Here is a 22,887-nt window from a genome sequence, read left to right on the forward strand (position 1 = left end):
AGCACTTAAACCATACTCACTATTATTCAACTCACAGAGCACTAGTCAAGTAACAAGTGCTGACTATTAAACCATACGCATACACTAAACATACACATATGTTTAGCACATGTAACTCTGAAACACCTGATATTTAATGCTGTTTCTCTAATCTCTCGTGAGAGAGATTGCCCTTGATAAAGACCAATTAGGTCAAAACGTTGGGGACCTCTCCTCATTCCTGTCTCTCTCATGTTTGCCTATATATCCATGTAAGTGCTTTATACACTTTTACTTGTTTTTTTTTTTTAATAAATTATATACTTTTTTCACTATTTAGTGATTGTGTTATGCATTTTTTGAGTACAACTTCCATTTTATTGCTCAACTTGTTGCAATGTTGCCAAGTTAAGAGATTGTTTCCCCAATGATTGACTGATCAGAAAGGTGAATTTACATAATTGGTGAAACAATATCCTACTTAACTTTGCAACAATATAAACATTTGAGAATTTTTTTAGTCCTATTCAAAACACATTATCCAAAAGGCACCAAACACACAAAGCAGCTAGTTAAGGTGGAAATGCAGCTTCATATTTTTGTTTCTCTTGACAGCCTGGTGGCTATATGTGAAATTGTAAAAAAAAACAAAAAAAACACGAACAGCCCAAGAAGTAAGTGCCCACCAGACAGGAGTACATTTTTAAGCACTGTTGTTAGTCCTGGTAGACTTCAGACCAATACAGAGCAGACATACTTTAGATCCATTCAAAACTGTTATAAGCTCAATGCTCTAGACTGTAAGCTTGTTTGAGCAGGGCCCTCCTCACCCGTTGTCTCTGTTAGTCAATTTGTTATGTCTTGTCTACCCATTGTACAGCGCTACGGAATTTGATGGCGCTATATAAAACAATAAATAATAAAATAATAATAATATGCACACAGGTTCAGAAGCATTTTGGGTCCTTCATGAATGTAACCCAAATTCCATTCTTTAGCGGTGATACATAAAATAAAAAAAAGGTACAGTGGGAGCTGTAACCTTCTGCCACAATTGGAGGAACCAGGTTCTTCCGCCTTTCAATCAGATAAAAGATGGAAAATGTTACGCATTTGAGAACGCACTGTGCAAACTGACTTTCCTTGTGGAAGCATGAAATCGACATCTGCCTGACAGAGTCACAGGCATTGTAATACAGAGTGTGTTCATCTTATCAACCGACATTGCCTAAACAAATATATTTGGCAAGCACTCATTTATGAGTGATATTAAAAAGTGGTACACTGGATCTTAATGCGTTCCCATACTAACTCGTAGAATGCGGTTTGATTAAAGTGTGATTAAGGCACAGTAAGAGGTAGCAGTATGTTTAACATCAGAATGTAACTATATGGATTATAAACAGTACCTTACATGGTGAACTCTGCAGGACATGGACATGTGAAGCTACTGATTGAGGGTATATTAACAGCATAAAAGAATAAACATGTCGGTGATAAAATACGAGCTAGATACTAATCAGCATACGTAACCCGAGGCAGACATGTACACTTTGATATAAATAGGTTACCTACAACTTAAGGGGTCTCATGGTATGATAAAGAGTGTAGAGGGGAAATACACATAAAATGAGTTCCATGCATGGAAGGGGGGGTGAAATAGAATAATGCAACAGCGATTGCCAATTGTTTTAAAAAAAAAATATTCCATTAAAAATAAAAAGTGCCAGGGGTCTAGGCGCATTTTCCTTTTGGGAGATCGGTCTGATTTTTGTAGTTTTTCTATAGTTAGGTTTATAAACAAACACATTACACTTTATGTAGGGAAACCTACATTTTTTAAGCAGGAGTTCAGCTATTAGTAGATAACAAGTCTAACAAGTCATGAAACAGTGCTAAAAACACACAAAAATCTCTATATTATTTCCCCTATAAATTCCAAACCAAACAGTAAAAGATGGCTTTTGATTGGCTCAGGAGTTGATTAAAAGAAGGGATTAAACTCGGTCAGAATAAACATTACTAAAAACATGTAACTAACATCAAGAAATAACAAGAAATCTGCCATATTGTAACGAGTCAATACAGAAACATGTTGTGGAGACCAATCAAGTTACCTAATATCGTCACTGCAAATTTCATTGTAAAAGTAACCGAAGGCAATATTAGCATTCAGACCTAATGTAAAATCCGGGAGGAAAAATGTTTTCTTGCAGTTTTTATTTTTTTGAATATGGTAAAGTCTTCTCTCTTTCCTAGGTACGCTAGAAATTAATCATCCAGAGAGAATTACTGAATATCATTTTTGACAAGTCAATTTTATCCTTGTCAAGTAACATAAAAAGTGAATGTGCTGCACTTAGAAGGACATCCTTTAACCCCTTAAGTTCAACTGTAAACCCCATCAGGTAGTGTACCCACATCAACTGTGCATTTTGTTTTGTTCAGGACAACTACGGCTTAGGAAACGATTCTCATTTATATACGCTATAAATTATTAGGATTCTGGCAAAAACAACCAAAAACCCAAAATGACAAATACAGAAACAAAATCTTAATTTGCATTCAACAACATTTTCTGGACATAGACAAATCCCACATACACAGTTATGTCATGTTTTGGGATGTTGGAGGAAATTTGAATATAAAGATTTCTGTTTTTCAAACCTGGAATTCTTACCAATCGATTCACTGACCTCATGTCTCATTTGAAGCACTACGTTGGTCAAATATTTGAACTTTACTTCCATAGCTGGTGGTAAAATAAATCTCAGTTTTTGCAAAAATGTGCAATTTCACCATTTTTGTGACTAGATATGTGCATGTACAAAAAAACTTGGCAACATTCCCTCAAGAGCTCCAGATCTGCAGCTCCCCACCTTCTCCATTGACCAACATTTGGAGCCAGAAAAGCTCTCCCAAGTGCTCTTAACACATGTAGGAGCTGAATTGAGGAATTGGTATATTACACGTCAAAAATACCCTGCATGGCAAATAGTTGGGGGGAAGAGCATTAATGCATATGGAGGAATTTCCAATGGAGACCTCACAAAAATGTAAAGAAAACCACCCAACTATCATATTTATATGACGTCTGGAGTGTCCCTTAAGGATGAATTAAGCAAGTCCCAAAACATCTGGCTCCTACATAAAACAGAACATGTATGAGTGATTGATGAAGAACATATAATAAGAGTTTTCCCAGTCCATTCTTTCTCTGTTCGGCTGTTATAGCGCTGAACAGTTTCCATAATGCCTGCGTAGGTCATTTGGTTTTTAATGACTGTAGATACCAGATGCAAGAGAAGTCAGATAGTTACAAAGAACACTGAATAGATTATACATACCAACAATGAATGTGTATTTAATATATTGACACACAGAGTTCCGGGCCTAGACCTTTGTAATGAAATCACGTAAAGTGCTTGGTCCTCGCAGTATACGCACAGATAATTAAGAAGCTTAGTATAGTAACACCCTAGTACTTTATATCCGCAATGGCTTAGCGAATCCACACACAAAACCTTGGCGGACAAGATGTAGCTTCATTTATTTGAGAATTAAAAATAGATCCGCACAGGAATTACGGTTAGGGAGACCCACTGGATCTTAATTGCCTGCCTAGTTTTAGAGAAACGCATATATTTTATGATTTTTTTTTTTTTTGCTGAATAAATAGTTCACAAACTGCCATTATGCCACCCAAGCTATCTGGTTTGCTCCATATATCATTTTTATGCAGCAGTGCTGCGTGTGGTTGAGAGAATTTATTCATAAATGCTGATTTAACAAAATGTATTATTTTTACTGTAACAAACTCGATATGACGTGTTTGTTTAACCCATTTACATCGCTAATGACATCATGATTTCCAGATCACCGTATTTTTAGCATGACAGCATGGAGCGTCACGCGAGGTGCTGGTTCCATCAGAATCAAGGCTGTCCTGTGCGAAACAACAGGGCTGCAACTGGTCATGTGATCACTGGACCACAAAGATCAAAGGCCACTATTCACTAAAAGGCGAGTTTGCAGGAAATTTATGGTTTCAACTCCCCCCTTTCACTGTTTATTATAAACGGCCAACACTGGCAGGTTTCTCCAGAAAGAAGAGCTGAACTTGGCCATGTATAACATAATTCACGGGGCAAGGATTTAAGTCTACATTATACAGGGTCATATAACTGCAGCAGACGCTCACTGGGGTTGGCCCTTCATGATGTATAGGAAGAAGGGGCAGCTGCCCTGGGCCAAGGCTTATCCTTGGGGTGTTCCATGGGCCCTATCAACAGCCACCCTGGCCTGTAGGTTGAGGTCGGTGCGGCTGTCATCACAGCCCTCTCCATTAATGCTTCCTTCATCAAGGCCTAAGCATCATTTGAACGTGCAGAGCTCCAGGAATGGTTGTCTTATGAGGACCCCGTGGCGCGAGCTTCCAATCTAGTACGGGCAACTGAAACAAAAGGAAGGGGTAGTTGCTGTTGCACTTATACAAAACATGAATTCAACTCCTTAGGTTGTTCCCCAAATAAACCATAGCAGATCTGTGATTTAGTTCTTTCCTCTTAAAGTCTAATTACATACAAAACCTCCCCAAAAACTTCTAGGATATTTCTCCAGTTTCTATGGCAACAACCTACATGATTGGTGGTATATAAAGTGCGGGCTCTTCTATACAGACAAATAGTCTAAAATGTATACACAAAATCCAAAATGTGAAATGTTTAAATCATAATCTCGTTTTAAAAGTTTGTACGGACCTGCCAGAGCCTGCTTTTAGTTTCCCACGACAATTAAGTGTTTTAGTTGTTTTAGAGTTTTACCCGACTAAAAGATTTTTTCTGTAAAAGGTCGTTTCTAACGCTTCATTTAATAACGCAAGTAACAAAAGGATTCAATTTAGTAATTAAACCATCAACTTTAAACTAGGCGTATGCAAATTATTATATAAAAAAAGGAATTTTTTTTCTCCATTTATTAGTATAGTTTTTCATACTAAATGATGGGTGAGCTTGCCTGCCGTAGAAATTATTTCCTTTTGTTTTGAGAGGCTGCCAAGAAGGATCACAAACACTACATGCGGTGTCTCAGTTTAGTGGAGCATAAAAGTTTTCTATTTTCTAAAGCCAGTTTTGGAAACTGTAATTTTGCGTATGCATTCACTCAAATAACAGGACCAGAGGAGCGGGAATCTGGGTTTATGGGCAGAACTGGCCGGATGTGCGCATCGTCACACCTGGGAACTTCTGGGCTCCGGCTACCCGGAGCATTCCCTCGCGGGAGGCGGCCAGGGCTGCACACTGACGTCAGTGGGCGGTCCCGTAACATCGGTGGGCGGTCCCGCTGACGTTAATGGGAGTTCCCGCTGACGTCCGCGGGCCTTCCCGCTGACGTTGGGGGAGTTCCCGCTGACGGCAAAGGAAAAATGGGCGGGGAGCGGGGTGTGTCAAGACCACGCTCTTGCGACCCGGAGGACTCGGATCTTGACTGGGAGAACCAGTGCTCACCCGTCAATCTCCGGGTCAAACCCGGAGAGTTCCCAGGTATGCACATCGTAGGGTGACCACATGTCCTGGATTGACCAGGACAGTCCCGCAATGGGACTTTCAATATATTGTATTTAGTAGTCATGGTTGCGGGTGAGGCTGGGGCAGGACCATTCACCCCTACCCATTCAGCCACCTCTCGATGTACTGAAGCAGAATGCAGAAATAAGTAGTCATATCATGTTCCTCGGCTTCAAGATTTTGCATGGTGGCCACATGGGGGTTGCACAGCCCAGTGAGCTGGTATTGGAAAATCAGGGGAACTCTCTAATCAGCCCATGATCCCCACAACCTCCAAAAATGGGGTACATTGCAGCTTGGTGAGACAACAGGACAGTGCCCTCTTGAAACGAGGCACTTGGGAGGTATACAGACATGTGGTAAATAACTGCATGAAACGTGCACTTTGTCATTCAAATGGAATCGGTCTGTTACAAAATGTTCTGGCGTTTATTGTTTTTAATAGCATTTGTGGTCATAGCTTTATCGTACACTTTGGAAAATACATAATAATGTTTTTATCTCGACCACCTGTACAGCCTAGCAGGAAGTAATGTTTTGCTAGTAATTGTCCAATGGCTGTTTATATCCTGGATACTTCCTGTGTTTGTTTTATTTTAAAGGTGTATCTGAAATATCACGTGCTTTTCAATTGAAATCTTCTTGTTTTGGCGGATGGCTTCATAACAAAAATAAATATACCCTACATGTTTAAATAAAATGCCTGAGCATCAAATAGAGCACTCCATTATGGTCGTGCATAACTCCTACCATGCTCAACCAAGTGGGAGACCCTTTGTTAGGGGCCAAGGTTAGAGCGGGACAAGCAAGGGCATTACTATTACTATTCTGTGAGGTATTGAAACAGAATGCGGGGTATGATGTCATATTGAAGCACTCTGCTTGAATATGTTGTGATGTATGTCCATGCGGGGGGGGGGGGATACAATTGAAGTCTGCACAACAAAAGCACAGACTTTGATTTATTTCACATCTCAGTGGGTCGGTCAGGGGAAATCTGATCTCCCTCCCCGGCCCATGATCCTCACTATCAGCAAGTGCCAGTGGAGAGCTTGGAAGATATTCGAAGATGTATACTTTATTTTTGTGTTATTAGAGGTGTGACTTATTAACATATTTTTTGTTGCTTCTATTCTAGCACTGTTACAATCAGTGGCATCATTTAAAATCACACACAACAAATGGTATCAAAAGGAGAAGAGGGCCCTGATCCTGTGAGCTCACAATCTAGTATGTGGCTGAGGGGGAAGTGAAACAGTAGGAAAGGACGGCTTGGATGGGGATGAGTTGATTGGGTCCTGATGATATGTAGAGGTTGTTGATCGTTCAGATGCCTTGTTTAGGAATTATTATTTTGGCATTGGGATGTACTGTAGATACACTCATACCCAGCCAACATGCTTCACTCCTAGAGAAGAAGGACATCATTGACAGAAAGATGGGCAGAGGGATTGACTGTCCTACACATGGACACTTTGGAGGTATGTAAGTAACAAAGTAGGCCCGGACTATTAGGGGAGATGGCTGGGGATCTGTCACTTTACCCAAGTATTACATTAGAAATATCCTATGTATGCCACTGTTCACACGATCTGCATAACTAGTCCTGCCCATTAAGTTATCTCTGTTTTTGTTAAGTTATTGTTTCTCTTTGTTTGCTACACAATGGTCTTCCTACTAGCAGCTATTGCCACACTATATATATATCTATATATATATATATATACATACAGAGAGAGAAAGAAATGCATATTGCAATATAGAATAAAACTTTTTTATTGGACTAACATTCCATTTTAAGGACGGTGGGCTTTCGAGAGTATCAGCCTCCCTTTGGCATGTCAAAAGCAATACAAAACATCTAAGTAAGACATGGGCAGCAGTAGGGGGTTAATGAGAATGATAGATTGATAAGGTGCAGGTCACAGCAGTTTAAGGTGAAGAAAAACAACTTCAGAGACAATCAATGCTTAAAACTAATTTATGACCTTAAACTGCAGTGACCTGCACCTTAACAGCCTCTATCTCTCTCCTTAATCTCTATCCCACTGCCCATGTCTTACTTAGATGTTTTGTGGGTTAGTACTGGTTTTTTGGCTTGACAATAAAAAGGTATTATTCTATACTGCAGTACTCATTGCACTACAGGACTGGCTATCCCATTCTATATATATATATATATATATATATATATATATATATATTGGTAAATATATATATTGAGTATCGCTTTTGACTTGAAATGACTAACATTCCTTAAAATGGAACGTTAGTCCAATAAAAAGTATTATTTTATATTGCAATACCCATATATATATATATATATATATATATATATATATATACAGTATACTCTTATAGTAATATAAAGAGTGCATACAAAGACTCCAACACTCTTTTGAGTTTGCTGAGGGCCTCCTCTTAAATCACCGTGGAGAAGGAAGAAAGATTTTTTTATCATGATAGAATGACATCTATGCTTTCTAACCTAAAAGAAATGTCACGAAAGCCGAACAAAGTCACCACTTTTTTTTACAAAACTATAATTGACGAAACGGTTAAAGGCTACATTACCAGTAAAGAATGGTATGAGCGAGCCAATACTTTACATAGAATGGTTAAATCATGCCTAAACTAAAAAAAAAATTATACTACATGAAAAACCACCCAGAATTTCTGTTAACCCCTATGTGTGGCCCTCCATGTTAATCCTAACCCACCTCCCTCCATCACTACATGTGCAGCCTGTAATTGTATGTCTGTGTGATGTCATCTACGTGACACCGTCCATATGTCTTTACAGACATAAATATCTTTTGTAAGTGGCAGCGGTCGTAAATTCCCACTTGCGATAGACTATTGTAACCACTGTTTTACGAGATACACAGATATATATATATAGGTGAATGGCAATAAAGTGCGATGGTGCCCTTTGAGAATCACACATTAACCCTTTGTTTTACAATGCCCTGCATATATATATAGGCATAAACCTGTTCAGCTTTGGATGGATAGGATCCCCTCTGCCATTCAAAGGGTTTATAAACAATTAAATATTTGAAACTCTCTACACTCTTCGCATTTTCTGTGATTTGTATGGAAATTTGTTTTTTACAATATATTTTATTTGAAAGCAAACACAAAATCATATTTTAAAATTCTTACCCTGTTTCTGAATTGTGACATGCTTCAAAACATGGCTGGCCTTTGTGATGTCCAGTGGAATTGATTTGCCTTCTCTTGTTCACGCAACCCTTTTCATGATCATTGATGATGGAGCTCTTAGCGAGTGGATTTGGGTTGGCGGCAAAGACCTCCTGGTCTGTTTTAAAACCATTCACCATCCCACTGCCTGACCGGTTATCTTCTTGGTGGTCTCCGTCATTCCGGGACTGCTGGCACGAGGAAAGTGAGTTCTTAGACACTTTGTATCCATGAGACACTAATAGATCCTCCACGCCGAACATGCTGTGCTTGCCGTACTAGCAGCTATACCAGGAAAAAGTCTGCTTTCCAAGCATCCTTCAACACTAAAACAAAGCAGAGTAAAATAAATATATCCCAGTGGTTGCAACATTCTGTCCTACATCCCTCACATCAACTTCTTTCATTTGATACTCTTTTCAGTTACCGAATGCTAAATTGTACACAGATGCTTTGATGAGTAATATGAGGTCTCTGCCAAGATAACAATGTTCTGTGTGCAGGCAGAGCAATGCTTATAATGCTGACTCTGCTTATTTCAGAAGGTTCCTTAGGATCAGGAAGCAGTCCAGGAAACAGCCAACATCAAAATTACTCAATAAAAGCTTAATGTGAGATAAAAGAATAGTGCAACTAAAGTTATTAATCCTCCACTGCTGTACCTTGTTAAGCAATGCAACATTTCCACATATAGAATTATTTATAGGGTCTCTTTAGTTCCAAATATATGATTTGAATGAGGACCCTCTATATTTTGTAAATGAAAATGGTGTTTTTAACAAAAAAATCCATGACTTGCAGTGGTATGACATGCAGGATGATGATGATGATTATAATTATTTTTATTGTTATTATTATTATTATATTACTAATATTAATTTTACTTTACCCTCAAATAGTTGACTTGAGTCGAGTTGAGTTGAGTTGTCACGTTTGTAGTCATGCTGTCATTTGAGAACCTGTGAGTTACCAATTTAATGTGACCTCAACTCGCAATGGCTTTATTAAACAGATACGCTCCTGTATAGTATTTTAGGTGTATATTATTTAGGTGTATAATAAATGACTATTAGCATTGTACGTTTCTTGTGCTCATGATGTACCTGGCCAATGACTATTGTGTATATTATACATGCATACTTTATATATCACCTCTCCCTCTTCCTATCTTTCTGCTTTCATTTCTTTTTCAACTTTTATTGGTATTGTATTTAAAATTTAAAAAATATATCCAATTTAGCAATGCATTAATTTAGTAAAAAAATATGTTTGTCTACATTAGAGGTTGAAATAGTGTTATGGTTGTATTGTTAGTATATGAAACAGGTGAAACACTGAAAATATTAACTCCAACTTCAAGGAAAAATACAATTTAAGAATTGTATTACATTATAATATATATATATATATATATATATATATATATATATATATATGGCACTTTAATACAAAAATATACAATTTAACAAAAAAATCTCTAGATGATGAACTTTTAATGGAACGGTTGTGAAAATATTACTTTAAAATGTTAATTGAAAAGTATGGCTTGGCTAGTAGTTTTCTTAGGAACCAAAAGACTTTAGTGACACTTTAATCAAATGTTATATCAGTCACAGTTTTAAACATCCAGGCACTATAATAACGTTACAGGTATGGGAAGGTTTATTGCATTATTTACCTAGGGCTCATTAATGTTTTGCCAACGCCTCTAGGTCTGATTATCTTCTCTAAGAGAGCAAATGATTAGGGCAATGAACAGCAGAGAGGGTTAAGACCTTGCAGAAATGATGATTGAACTTGAGCAAGAAAATAGTGTCAGACTATAATTCTAAGGTGGGGAAGCCTGACAAAGTCCCATTACAGAGCAGAGAAGTAAGTCATTGGCGGGTGCGGGACAAGTTGCTCAGCCATGCAAGTTGTGCAGGTAACAGGGAACGCTACCCGAAATCTGTTATTATTTGGAGTATTTTGGTAGTATGCCCACAGAAAAAAAGCCTACGGTGTGTCAAGCACAAAATACTACATAGGAAAGAGGGGCTGCAGGCTGTTCTATATGCATGAAAACACAACATGACACAGAACATCAAGACACAAACAGTAGGGTTTATTTTAACATTACTTTATAAAGAAGCAAGAACTAAATATACACACATTTACCGCAGCAAAATGCGGTCTAACAGCCCACAAAAATCAGTGTCACAGTTAATTGACTTAATCCACTTGGTACATGTGTGAGAATTAGGTGTGAGCGTGACTACACAGGCTGCAAGTGCATACTCACAAAGTGTCCTTTATTAGGAGGGGCAGTCCCTCTTTGGGAACCCCTCTACCCCTCAGCTCCTATTGTATTATAATGCAAAGGGATTAGTAGTTTGTATGAGTTTGTATGGCATGTTGTTATAAGGGTTAATTGTGATGAAAAGGTTAATAGAGAGGTATGCAGTTCTCCCACTTTGCTGAAGAACATAGTATGTTGAAATAAAACCCCCCAAGCACATCCTTGTACCTGGTGGAGAGGGGACAAATCTTGTTTGAAAGATAACAGTTTTGAACATACTTTGGTAAACAGTTTCACGTTTCAGGTATCCAAGTTAACCCCTTTCAGTAATGGGGGGGCGCAAATTAGCATACGGTGGTCTTTGGGGTCTCCCAGTGCAGGAAGGGGCGTAAAGTATAATGTGTTCAATTCCTCCTCCATTATTTATTTTATGCCTGTACCTTGATTTGGGGAATAAACTATATGCAACATCCATGTATTCTGGAATCTCTGTCTGTCCATGCAGGATTTACTGTTTGATTTATAAAGGGTGCTACTGAGCATGTGCAAGAGAGGGTAGTACATAAATGGAACAGCCTCCCACCAGAAGGGGTAGAAGCTAACGCAATCATGGAATCTAAACATGCATGGAATAGGCATATGGCTGCTGCGTCTATGCAAAACTAAGAACCGACAAAGGTCTGAGTCTCTACATCAGGACAGATGGGCTGAATGGTTCTAACTTCTTATTCTTATACATATGAATGCTATTTGCTTTCAGTTAGGCCAGCCAGGGAACAAGCTGAGTGAGGGAGAAGTCTCATTTTCTAACTCATATTAAGTCAGTAATGGGCTCCAAAATGTATTTAACATGAAAATAGGGCTGGAGTAGACCTTTAATGCAGCTCGGTCTCAGGACTGTCACCTGGCCACCCCAGAGTAGATACACACAAACATATACTTATAACATACCTGCCAACACTTAGGCAAAGGAGGGCACTTTATAATGTGTGGGTAATGCGGCGACCAGCGGAGGGGGCTTTACAAGACTTTGTATGTAACTCGGGTCAGTAGGTCACAGACTGAGGCATTTGGAAAAAGAAACAAGCATCTTATTCACCCAATTTAATTTATAAACACATTTTTTGCTGTTTCTACACAGATTATTGTGACTGTAGAACACCGCCATACACTCATATCCAGCAAACAGGGAGACATTACACGAGGAAAGAGGGACTTGTGTTCCAAAAAAGGGACTGTCACTCCTGAACAGGGACATTTAGCTTTGCCATGCTATATTAACATATTATATTAATAGCCCACAACAAAGCATACGCTCGTGCAAGTTTATGGTGCCTCTGGTCCAGTCTGGAACCTCGGGTTTGCCTTGTAGGTTTCTGGAAACACACGTTATTATTCGTTTAAATATTTAATGTGTTTCGTAAGTCTTATCAGTACTACCTAAGCCTTTAATGTTTATCTAACCCTGTACAAAAGAGGTCTCCCACCGAGAAAGAGGTGTGGACAGCAGCGTCTCACGTGAAGTATCATCCTGACCCGTCTACAGGGCCAAGAAGTCACCATACATGGCCATGTTAGCATTTTTTTACGTTTGAAGTTAATCCTTCGGCTCACAGCTGGATGAATGTTGAACCCCCTCCAACACTAAAACACTCAGCTACTTGGGGGTACTACCCTAAAAATCTCAAATAAACTACTTAAAGCCATCACTTTGCAGAAGGGTTGTAACGCTACTTACATGCGGGACAGCTAGAAAGCAGAAGTTTGTCAAACACACATGGTTTGTTCATCAACACCAACTATCTGGAGAGAGGAGGCCAAGCTGCGGTGTTTATTCTGTGAGGTTTAACTCGGATTTCAAAGAAAGAAAAAAAAAATGTCTAGTACTCAAATTAAGTAATCCTTCCAAATCAGGCTTACATTTATTCCAAGGATATTTTAATGCCCTAGACAGTCTCACCAAAGGAAAATGCATATTAAAATACTATACAAGAACTTTAATATGCATCCTTTAAAAAGTAAAATTAAAATGACATTACAGAGAAGCTGCAGCTTCAGTGCTATAGCTCCCCACTTCGTGGTCTGGTGATTTCTCCACTGATTGGCTGCTTGGATCAGCTGGAGGGTTGGGGCAAGGGGCAAATCTATATGTAAGGTTACTGTAGAATCCTCCATGCATTTTAAAGGGTCCACTCAGCAGTTGTATGCATTAACGCGCACATGGAGGCTGGAGTGTCCCTTTAATGCTGTGATAAGAAGTGCATCTTATGCAAGACCATCAGCTCTGACATTTACTGGCGTTGGGTTTCTTGAATTTAGCAACCACTATAGAAGGAATCATTGTGGACGTAAAGAAAGTGACCGAGCTGTGTGTTCTGATCATCTAAAACTTAGAAAATAGTTAAGTGACCAATGTTGTCCTTTTTAATGCGAAAGGGCATATTTTACTTAGATGTATTTGGAAAAAGAGAAAAAAAATTATTTTTGCAGGTATTTTATATCTATAAGTCTGGTTTGGGGCTCAGTGTTCATTAACCGTTTTTATCTACCAATTCTGCGGGAGCTCAAAGCTCTCCCTATCACTCAAGCCAAACACCGGGATCTTCTAACTTTAAAAAGAAAATAAAGTAATGCTGCCTTTAAGGTGTTTTCCCAGAGGAACGCTTTGTTATAATTATGGTGACATCACTCTGTAACAGACCTTGCTTCCTGAGGATACAGACCAACACACACGTTTCCACCCTGTTAATCAGCCGAAGAACCACATAATCAGCAGCTACTCAACTTGGTTACCAGTTTTAAAACAAAAACAAAATCTGCAACTCACATTATCCAAAAATATCTTTGTTACGGCGAGGGTGCAGATGGCATACCGCGTGCAGGGCAAATATAAGGAGTACTATTTACCAACAGTTCCATCCCAAGAACTTAACAACATAACCATATCTAATAAGTGCAGCTAGTTCTACGGACAATCAATGCAGACATCACCATATGCAGAATTCATTTGAAGGTGCTCTTCTACCTGCTCTGCTAAACGTGACACCCCAATGGTTAATATAATGTTTTTATGTTAATATTCTGCAAAAAGCAATATACAGATACTTTATTACGCTTCCCTTTGGCACATTAATCTGTGTAACAGATGTCTAAATGTTTATACAAAAAAAAACTTTCCTAACTGTGAATGACCCCATGACTTCAGGAGCCTACTAGGTGGTAAGCAAACAGTAGTTTCTGCTGAAACTCTTGCCCAGATGTCTCTGACGTAGAGGTAGTGAGACAAGCTTGGATCCCAGAGATTCCCAAGATTGTTTCGTTAGAGCGCCCCCATTCAGGAAGCGTGGCAGCAATCAGGGAGCGGGGCTAGGCATGCGTTGGAGTGAGGCTAGCCACAGTTAGCATTTAAAGGGATCGAAAATGGGTGGGGTTTGTGCAGGAGTGGGCGGTGTGTAGGCAGGAGTGGGCGTGGCTAAATGCCATTCCAGTGCCTAGAAATTGAAGATACTTGGAAAAGCAAAACTTTACCCAGAGGCTCATGGGTGAAACCCAGCAAGTTCCAAGGTATGGACACGACTACTCATTCAAGTACATAATATTTGCTAATTTTCCAAAAATTTCAGCTATTCCGTAACACCATTCTTTACATATTATTATTCTTTAAGTATGGAAAAAATGTAAGAAAACCAATGCTGGATCATATAACCTGTAACACATCACAGTGAAACCGCCACGGTAGAGCTCACATACACCGCATAATTTGTATCTACGAACAACATTTCTTTTCCTCTTATCTTAATTGCACAACCTTGGAAACTATCTCTACCAAAACACAAAACTGATTTCTTCTGGTAATAAATCACGGTGAGGTATGTAAGTTATTCTTCCCTGATACCAAAGCATCAACACTTGCCTGAAACATTAAAGGAGCCCCAGGAGGAGTTGAAAAGTGAGCAGGACTCTGACATTCCAGGACTTTCTCAAGCCCTATAGGTAGAAATGAGGCCTCAATAATTGGCTGATGTGGATTGAATAACCGGATACACGGAGAAGCCTGATCACATAATAGGGGACTTGCCCCCCAATAATGCAGCAGAGGGGCTACTGTCCCCCGCAATCCTGCTGCCCAGTACCTAGGCCAGTGTATGCCATCATAAACAGCACAAAAGAGGATGCAAAGAAATTAGATTATACATTAGTTTAGTCCTGACACTAAACTTCCCTATAACCTCAACCCTTAAAACTAAAGTGTGTCTCTTTGACCATTCAACATATTCATACGTTGGCAGCAAAAATGCTAAGAATAACCAAATATTCCCACTTCTGAAGTATTTGATTTTGGAAAAATCGGAATTTTAACCAATAAAGATAGACAAACTTGACGTCCTTCTCCAAATTCTTCCAGACTCGCAGGATAAGCCTGAGATCTCAGTCTAGATGGTTGGACAACAAATACAATTTTTTAAACCCTAAGGAAAAGAGGTAAACAAATGGTGGTTTAATGGGTAAAGCCTTTGAATTAAAAACACACATCTCCTATTGTTTAAATCATGTCACAGAAAGAAGATAAGGAACCTCTGGTCCACACAAAGAATGATTCCATAAAGGGGAAAGGTACCATCACTGTTGAGATAATAGTTGAGTATTGGGCCTCCCTGTCATCAAAGGCATTCCTGCGGCCTTGTCACTCTTTCTGTGTTAGAGCATGACTTCTTTAAAAGGCACACCGACCTTTGGTAGAAGATTTAATGACATGTTTATGTAATTAAGCAATTTAAAAGAAGGCCCACTTTTTAATTAGCTTAAGTTGAGAAAGTTCCAATTAAACACAATGCAGCCATCAACACCCGACCATGAGCGGTTCTTGAAGGCTGGCTTTAGAAACACTTTCATTCTGTTGTGGAAAAAGCCCACAATTCTGAGTTATATTTCTTTCTACTCTGTGATGTTCATACCAAATAAATTTGAGATAATAGAGGAAACCGAGGTGCTTATAGAACATAAACGGCTTGCCCTCCAACAGCGGGGGGGGGGCAAGTAAAGTACACATAAAAAAGTGCGGCGTAAATTGTTGGCACAATATAAGAAAAAATTATAATAAATAATAATATAAAAAAATGGTGTAAGAGTAAACATAGCAACAACACCTACCTAAGAAATCGTTTTATGTAACCTAAAAATCACTGTTTAGTGATTAAAGCCAGCATAGATCTACCATGTAAATCACTTTAAATGAATGAAACAATACAAGAAGCTCGGTCCTTAACGACAACTGAAGGCCCCAATTGTAAGCTTTACACCTTTATATTCAAACCAAATGTCCATGGAACCTGAAAAATGAGTGGTCCTTGAGAACTGGTTTGAAAGAAACTTTATTTCGGTAGTAAAAAAAAAAAAAAAACTTTAAAATGATTCCATAATTTTCCAAATCCCTACATTTTACAGTTCAGTACAAAAAAAAATACGTGTTTATACTGACGTGTACAGAATTAAGCAGCCATCCTCACGTCTCACCACTCCCTCGGATAATTAAGTTGTTGATAATTGGGTCAAGCAGCCATGGTAATGGCAGAGTGAGATTTATTATTATTATTTATTGTTTTATATAGCGCCATCAAATTCCGTAGCGCTGTACAATGGGTATATATAGATAACCTTGTATAGGTTGAATATTAGCACGAAAATGATTGTTAAAACTTAAAAGACTCTGAAAGCAAAGCTAAATTAGACACAACTGGAAGAATTGGATATGTTCTATTTTAGAAAACGTTGCATTTGACTTCCCTTTTGGAAGAAGTGAATCAGCAGCTCGCCCTCCTATGAAAATACTATGCATCTCAACAAAGAACATAACTGAATGAGATAACTATCACATGAGCTAATCCTTTCCACATTGCAGGTTGAAATCCAAATAAAAGGGTGTTCATGGAGAGACCCAACAAATTAAGTGATTCAACCCATCCAGAAAATAACAAAAGGAACAATTCTTTCCTGCAGAGTTTCCTCCTCCTCTTAAACCCTTAGGGTTCATTAGGCTGGACCACGGCCAGTGTCATTAGTAACCCCAATCGCTGTTTTGGTTAACAACAATTAGGTTAAAAAAGCAATAATTACAAAAGATATCAAAGTAGTGTCAAAATATACTAAAAATATTAGGAAACAGGTCTCAATACATATACATATAGCTTGGAGGAGAGAAGGGAGAGGTAGAGAGATTGATTTAACCTGAAATCAAAATTATAAAAGATCATAATCTAAAACTAGACAATCAGAGGCTTAGATGTTATGTACGGAAGTTTTATTTTACTGAAAGGGTGGTAGGTAAGTGGAACAGCCTCCCGGCTGAAAGATGAATACAGTAAGGGGAATGAGTAAGTAAATAAGTGAAATAAAATCCATATTTCGAAAAAAACTAAAATCATTTGGTTTTACATTGGTGGGGGGTGTTTGCTAAACTTCCTGGCCAGCAGGCTCCTATGACAAAGCAGGAAGAGAAGACTTTAAAGGAACTTCCCGAGGTCTCCTTAAAAAAAAGAAAAAGCAGCGTAGTTTGAGTTAGTAAGGTGCCATATTAACAGATCATATGTCAACGTGTGTATATAAAAGTGTACTGATGTATATAGATACATAGATAGATAGATTTGTACAGCACTCCCTAATCTGATGGCGCTATATATAAAAATAAATAATAATAATAATAATAATATATATATATATATATATATATATATAAAATGAATGACTGGCTTAAGTAACGGCCCTTGTATCACCATACGTCACCATCAGCCATATGTTCTGGTTTATTGTGTTGGATACCCACACTGGTGATCTAAGAAGATTATTAGGATTAATATTTATTGAGTCGGGTTTGTCAATTGGGTTCCATGAGAAACTCAGATGAATAATTTCACCTGGCATCAGCTGAGTTTTACTCAACCGTTCATAGACAGTAACGCGTTCTTGCTTTTGGAGGATCCGAGGTTTCTACCCAAAACAGATCTAAAAAGATCTCATAAGTGAAAGCGAAATACGGAAGCTATATATTGTATTGTATTAAGCGCTGCGTAAACTGTTGGTGCTATATAAATAAAGGATAATAATAATAATAATAATAATAATAATAATAATAATAATATATAGTTGGTCAGTAGGTTCTTGGACAGACCTGGATGACTTACGTTAAAAATGCACTTAATGCACTTAAAACATTATTCACTCTCTTTAGTATGGTAACCGAGTACATTTAGCATTTGTATTGTATTCTTTCCTAAGATTAATCACATCAAAACACAGAAACTTTAAAGAGGCGTTTTTAGTTTCTATGGAAACAACCTATCGGTGCCTGTTTTTTTTTTGTCAATTCACAGCTAAGCATTTTTAGTAAAATAATATGAATTAGACTATTAAAGATGTATTTCTGGGAAGGCTTTGGACATCGAACTGTACTGATGTTTCTAATACAGAGTACGTGGCGCAGCACCACGGTTACCCGGTAAGCGGCTGCGCTATTCCTGGATGAGATACGGCCAGCGATAAAATGTATTATATGATGCTTTTGTGTCCTGCAAGCAGCAGTCCAGGAGTGGCACATTAACCCATCTCCTTCTCTCTGAGCTCCGATACGTTTATCAGCAGTCATTCGGATGCTACATGGGTTATAAAGGTTCCCCTGGAGGTTTATCATTAAATACCAAAATAATCTCTGTATTAAGTTTATATCGACAGCGGACAAAAATAAGTAAATCGATGCTGTAATACTAAGAGCGATCGGGGGCCGGCAGACTCCCCGCACATAGGCGCATGAGAAGAGTCGTGGAGGTTTTGGGTGCTTTTAGGACGTCCCAAAGGCTGTTGTTCTCAGGGCCTAAAGTCAGAAAAAATATTTGAAAAACTAAAAAAGTAATTATAGGTGGGGCAGAAGGGGCCAAGGCAATGACACATACAATATGGCTGCAGATAGGAGCCATTCGGCCCATCTAGTTTTCCCATTATTCCTGACGTATAGACTCAGACCTTAATCAGTCCTTGGTCTTTTCTTAGATTCAGGATAGCTTTATGTCTACCCCATGCATGTTTACATTCCCTCGCTGTATTAGCCTATACCACTTCTGCTGGGAGGCCGTACCACTTATCTATCACATAAAAATAAGACTTCCTTACATTACAGCTTAACATTGATCCTCCAGTTTTAGACCATGGTCTTGTTCTAACATTTCTCCACTGAAATCAACATTTCTCCTGTACTTTGTTAAAGCCCTTTATGTATTTAAGTGTTTCTATCACATATCCTCCTGCTCGAAACGTGAAATGTAGTCATACACAGGGCTGTGTGGAACGCCTCAGACATTATTAGCCCCTTATGTGTTCCAAAAGGAAGGACTGAAGAGGGCTTACTTACTAAACGAGGCGTTGGTAGGAGACTTCCATATACCATAAGAAGGGTCCATACCGGTTAGCTTCTGCTTGAAGAAAAGCATGGCTAGCTCTGTGTAGTACATGAGGATGATGATGATTATTTCTCTTTTATCAAATGCATCAAATAATAAATGAATGATGCATTGTATAGGACCAACTCAGCCATTCTTTCAGAGTGGCCCTTAATGCATAACAAACTCATTCAGTTGAAACTGCAACTCCCCTGTCAACTTCCACTTAGTGAATAAACCCCATAAATGTCACTTCCCTACCCACAATTCACGTGCATGCAGTTGCTTACTTACATGCATAAGTACTATACTAATACATACAATTGTTTACTTTACATACACAACTAACAAATAAAACACACATCCAAAACAAAACTTTTTTGTAGACAACAAACAATTCTTTACGAGGACAAGAGAATCCTATACAGCCCATTATAGAGAATCACTAGAGAAGACACTAAAGGGTCAGAGGCCTAGATATAATGTAAGGGAGTCCTACTTAATTCAGAGGGCGGTAGATAAATTGAGCAGCCTCCCATGAGAAGTGGTAGCAGTTAATACAGTGATAAAATGTTAACACGCTTGGGGTAGACATAAGGCTATCGTGAACATAAAACAAGGCCAAGGATCAAATAAAGTTTTTACAGCAGGAAAATATTCAGACTAGATAGGTGGAGTGGTTCTAATTTTCTGCCCTAACCCTGCACTATGAAGGGGTAAACCTGAAAGTGTCTGCCCATACGAAGAGCAGATCTGATTAAAGATGTAGTTCCATCTAGGAGCTTATCTAACAAGGCCCGCCCGGCCTCTCGCACAGAAGATACCTGCAAGCGCCTACCCTTCATAACACATTATTAAACCTGTGAGGTAAAATCTTACGTCCCGCTGCAACTCACCTAAAAAACAATTAAACAGAACACAGAAACTATGCATGATTGCAACTTTGTTTCCTATTAAACATGAATATGCCTTCGCTGCCTACTGCTGTGTGTGTGTATGTGTGTGTGAGTGTGTGTGAGAGTGTGTGTATGAGTGTGTGTATGTGTGAGAGTGTGTGTATGAGTGTGTGTATGAGTGTGTGTGTGTGTGATGGAAATCTTGGTGCAGTTAGGTGGCAACCTATGCCTCAGAGATTATCCAAGCAAGATAAAAACTACAGCAAGTGGCTGCACAAGTCAGATGTGACATCTCAAAACATTTAAAATCCCCAGGCAGCAATTACCAAGATCCCATTTAACCGAGATAAATAGCCGACGTGTTTCATTCCCCGTACATGGAGGACTTTTTAAATGCCTGCAACGTTCCTAAGAAAGGCTGCCTTTTGAAACCTTCATCTCTCTGATGTTGCAGGCAATTTTTTTTATGATGCAGGAGCACAGCACTGTGTTAGATACCGCTAGCATGCAAATCTGCAGACATTTTGCTAAAATTGTTTAGGGAGGGGGCATAAAAGTGAATTTGTTTCACAAACCGTGGAGCAGAATAGATTAACTATATATATATAGATAGATAGATATATACATATACCGGTGTATTGGAATAAGCAAAACCCTGTAGGAGGAGGCATCTAGAACAACAAACCCCAGCACTGAAACACCCATATGTGCTTTTCGGGCTTCCAGGTAACGAATTGCAGATCCCTTACACCCATCCACTAGGAACATACAGCACGGAGTCAGCAGGACAGACTGTCTGCGGTGTGCCAGCATTTGAAAGTGAAACACACTGAAAATCCCTGGTTAAGCAGAACCAATGAGATCTGCCTTAGTTCCAAAAAAAAAAAATTCTCATCCTAAATTATTGAATAAATCCCAAGCGGTTGTTAAAAAATAAATGAACTCTTTAACCCCTTTTAACCCAAGCGCACACGTGGTTAACTCCAATGCGAATTTTTATTTTTTTAATACACTGATTATTCTTAAAAACAACCAATGCATGAAAATAGTCTTTTTTTTTTTTTTTTTAACAAAAATACATTACAAGGTCATTTTGTGCCAGCGTATCAGATCAGCGAGAACTTTGTGTCCATTTATAACCTACTGTGTATATAAACTTCATTGCCAAGGATGCATAAATCCAGCTAGATTATGATGATAATATTGTATCCCTGCCCTTTCAATATATTCTCTTTTTTTTTTGGTAGTGAAATGATCTGCAAAATAAGAGGCATAATACTATTTAAAAAAAAAAAATCTATAATTCCTCCCAGGACTTTGCCCACAAAAGGTGACAATTTTAGAATGTTTTTTAACAACAACAACAACAATAATAATAATAATAATAAAGCAGACTAAATAATAATAATTCTGCAGAATATGAAAGGTGTGGGTGGAGGTAGAATCCAGATTGCTTTTTGGGTTCCTCTGTAGAGAGTCTTAGTGTGTCTCTGTGTATAACAGCCACGACTCAGACACTGTCTCAGTCCTTCAAACAGTCAGTGATTTCTGGAGAAGGTTACCTCCAGAGACACACACACACATGTACAGACACAGATGTAGAACACAGACACATGTGTCCATGCAAAGAGACAGCCACCAGAGGCTGTGTGACCCCCATCTGCCAACATACAGTCCACACAGCCCACTGTTACATATGAATCAAGCCCAAAATCCAGAGAGAAACTTAAGAGCTGCAGGCAGCTCCTGACTGGCTGCTTTCCCCTAGTAACACTGAGCTGGGGTTTTTTTTCTATTCCAGAGGTTGGTATTCAGAGGGAATAAACATTTCTCCTTTGGGCATCTCTGCCCCCACAGAACTTGGTCTGCATTTGCAGATGTTGAGGAAGGTTAAGGGCTTACCTTGTGAGTTCCCCATGCTTTCAGATGTCTACTTGCTGTGCAGCAGCTCCAGAATTGTAAATACTGCACTGCATGAAGCTTCAGCTGGGCATGCCTAGTAGAAGCAGCCACTTGGAAAGGAACTAGGAGAGGATAAGCTTCCCTCAGCAACCTAATGATTTTGCAGACAGCAGGAAAGTTTTAAAGGTGCAAACACTGAACTTTAGGGTTTCCCATATAATGAGACAATGTTTTTTAAAAAAATAATAATGGGAGGGGTTTTTTTTTTTTTTTTTACAAATGATTCCTGTTACATTGTTTCAAAACCTTGATTTATTTTCCCTGGGTTTAAAAAGGAAGAAATAGAATCCAGGACAGGAATAGATAGTGGCTGCCACACGAGCTGCATTGGACTGCAACTCCCATTATGCACAGCCGAATGCATCAATATTTTGCTTTATCGAGGCAAAAGCTGAGCCGATTACCCCTTAGGCATATGCATGCTACGCCACACCAGCTCACTCCCATCACACTCATCCAGAATTGATGATTGCTTTTCCTCATTCCTGGTGCCATTATGTCAGTTTCTAAAAGTCATGGATCGGGAAGTGATGTTATTAGAGCCAAGCGGTTGTAGGCTATAACTCCAATTTTGC

General features: G+C 38.8%; 1 protein-coding gene across 2 annotated transcripts in view; it reads right to left on the reverse strand.

Moving 5' to 3' along the window:
- Nucleotides 1–22,389, reverse strand: part of JCAD (junctional cadherin 5 associated) — a 30,682-nt gene extending 8,293 nt beyond the window's left edge. Inside the window, exons 1-2 of one of the 2 annotated variants that reach the window (XM_053466208.1) lie at nucleotides 22,253–22,389; nucleotides 8,712–9,076 (exon numbers count right to left, since the gene is read on the reverse strand). In XM_053466208.1, the coding sequence (XP_053322183.1) occupies nucleotides 8,712–9,013 (302 nt within the window). In that variant the 5' untranslated portion in view covers nucleotides 9,014–9,076; nucleotides 22,253–22,389. Of the gene's footprint in view, nucleotides 1–8,711; nucleotides 9,150–22,252 lie in introns of those variants that run through there. The other variant, XM_053466207.1, reaches the window with a different exon arrangement.
- Nucleotides 22,390–22,887: the final 498 nt, after the last annotated feature.

This window comes from Spea bombifrons, chromosome 5 (assembly GCF_027358695.1).
Source record: "Spea bombifrons isolate aSpeBom1 chromosome 5, aSpeBom1.2.pri, whole genome shotgun sequence".
Classification (NCBI taxonomy): Eukaryota; Metazoa; Chordata; class Amphibia; order Anura; family Pelobatidae; genus Spea; species Spea bombifrons.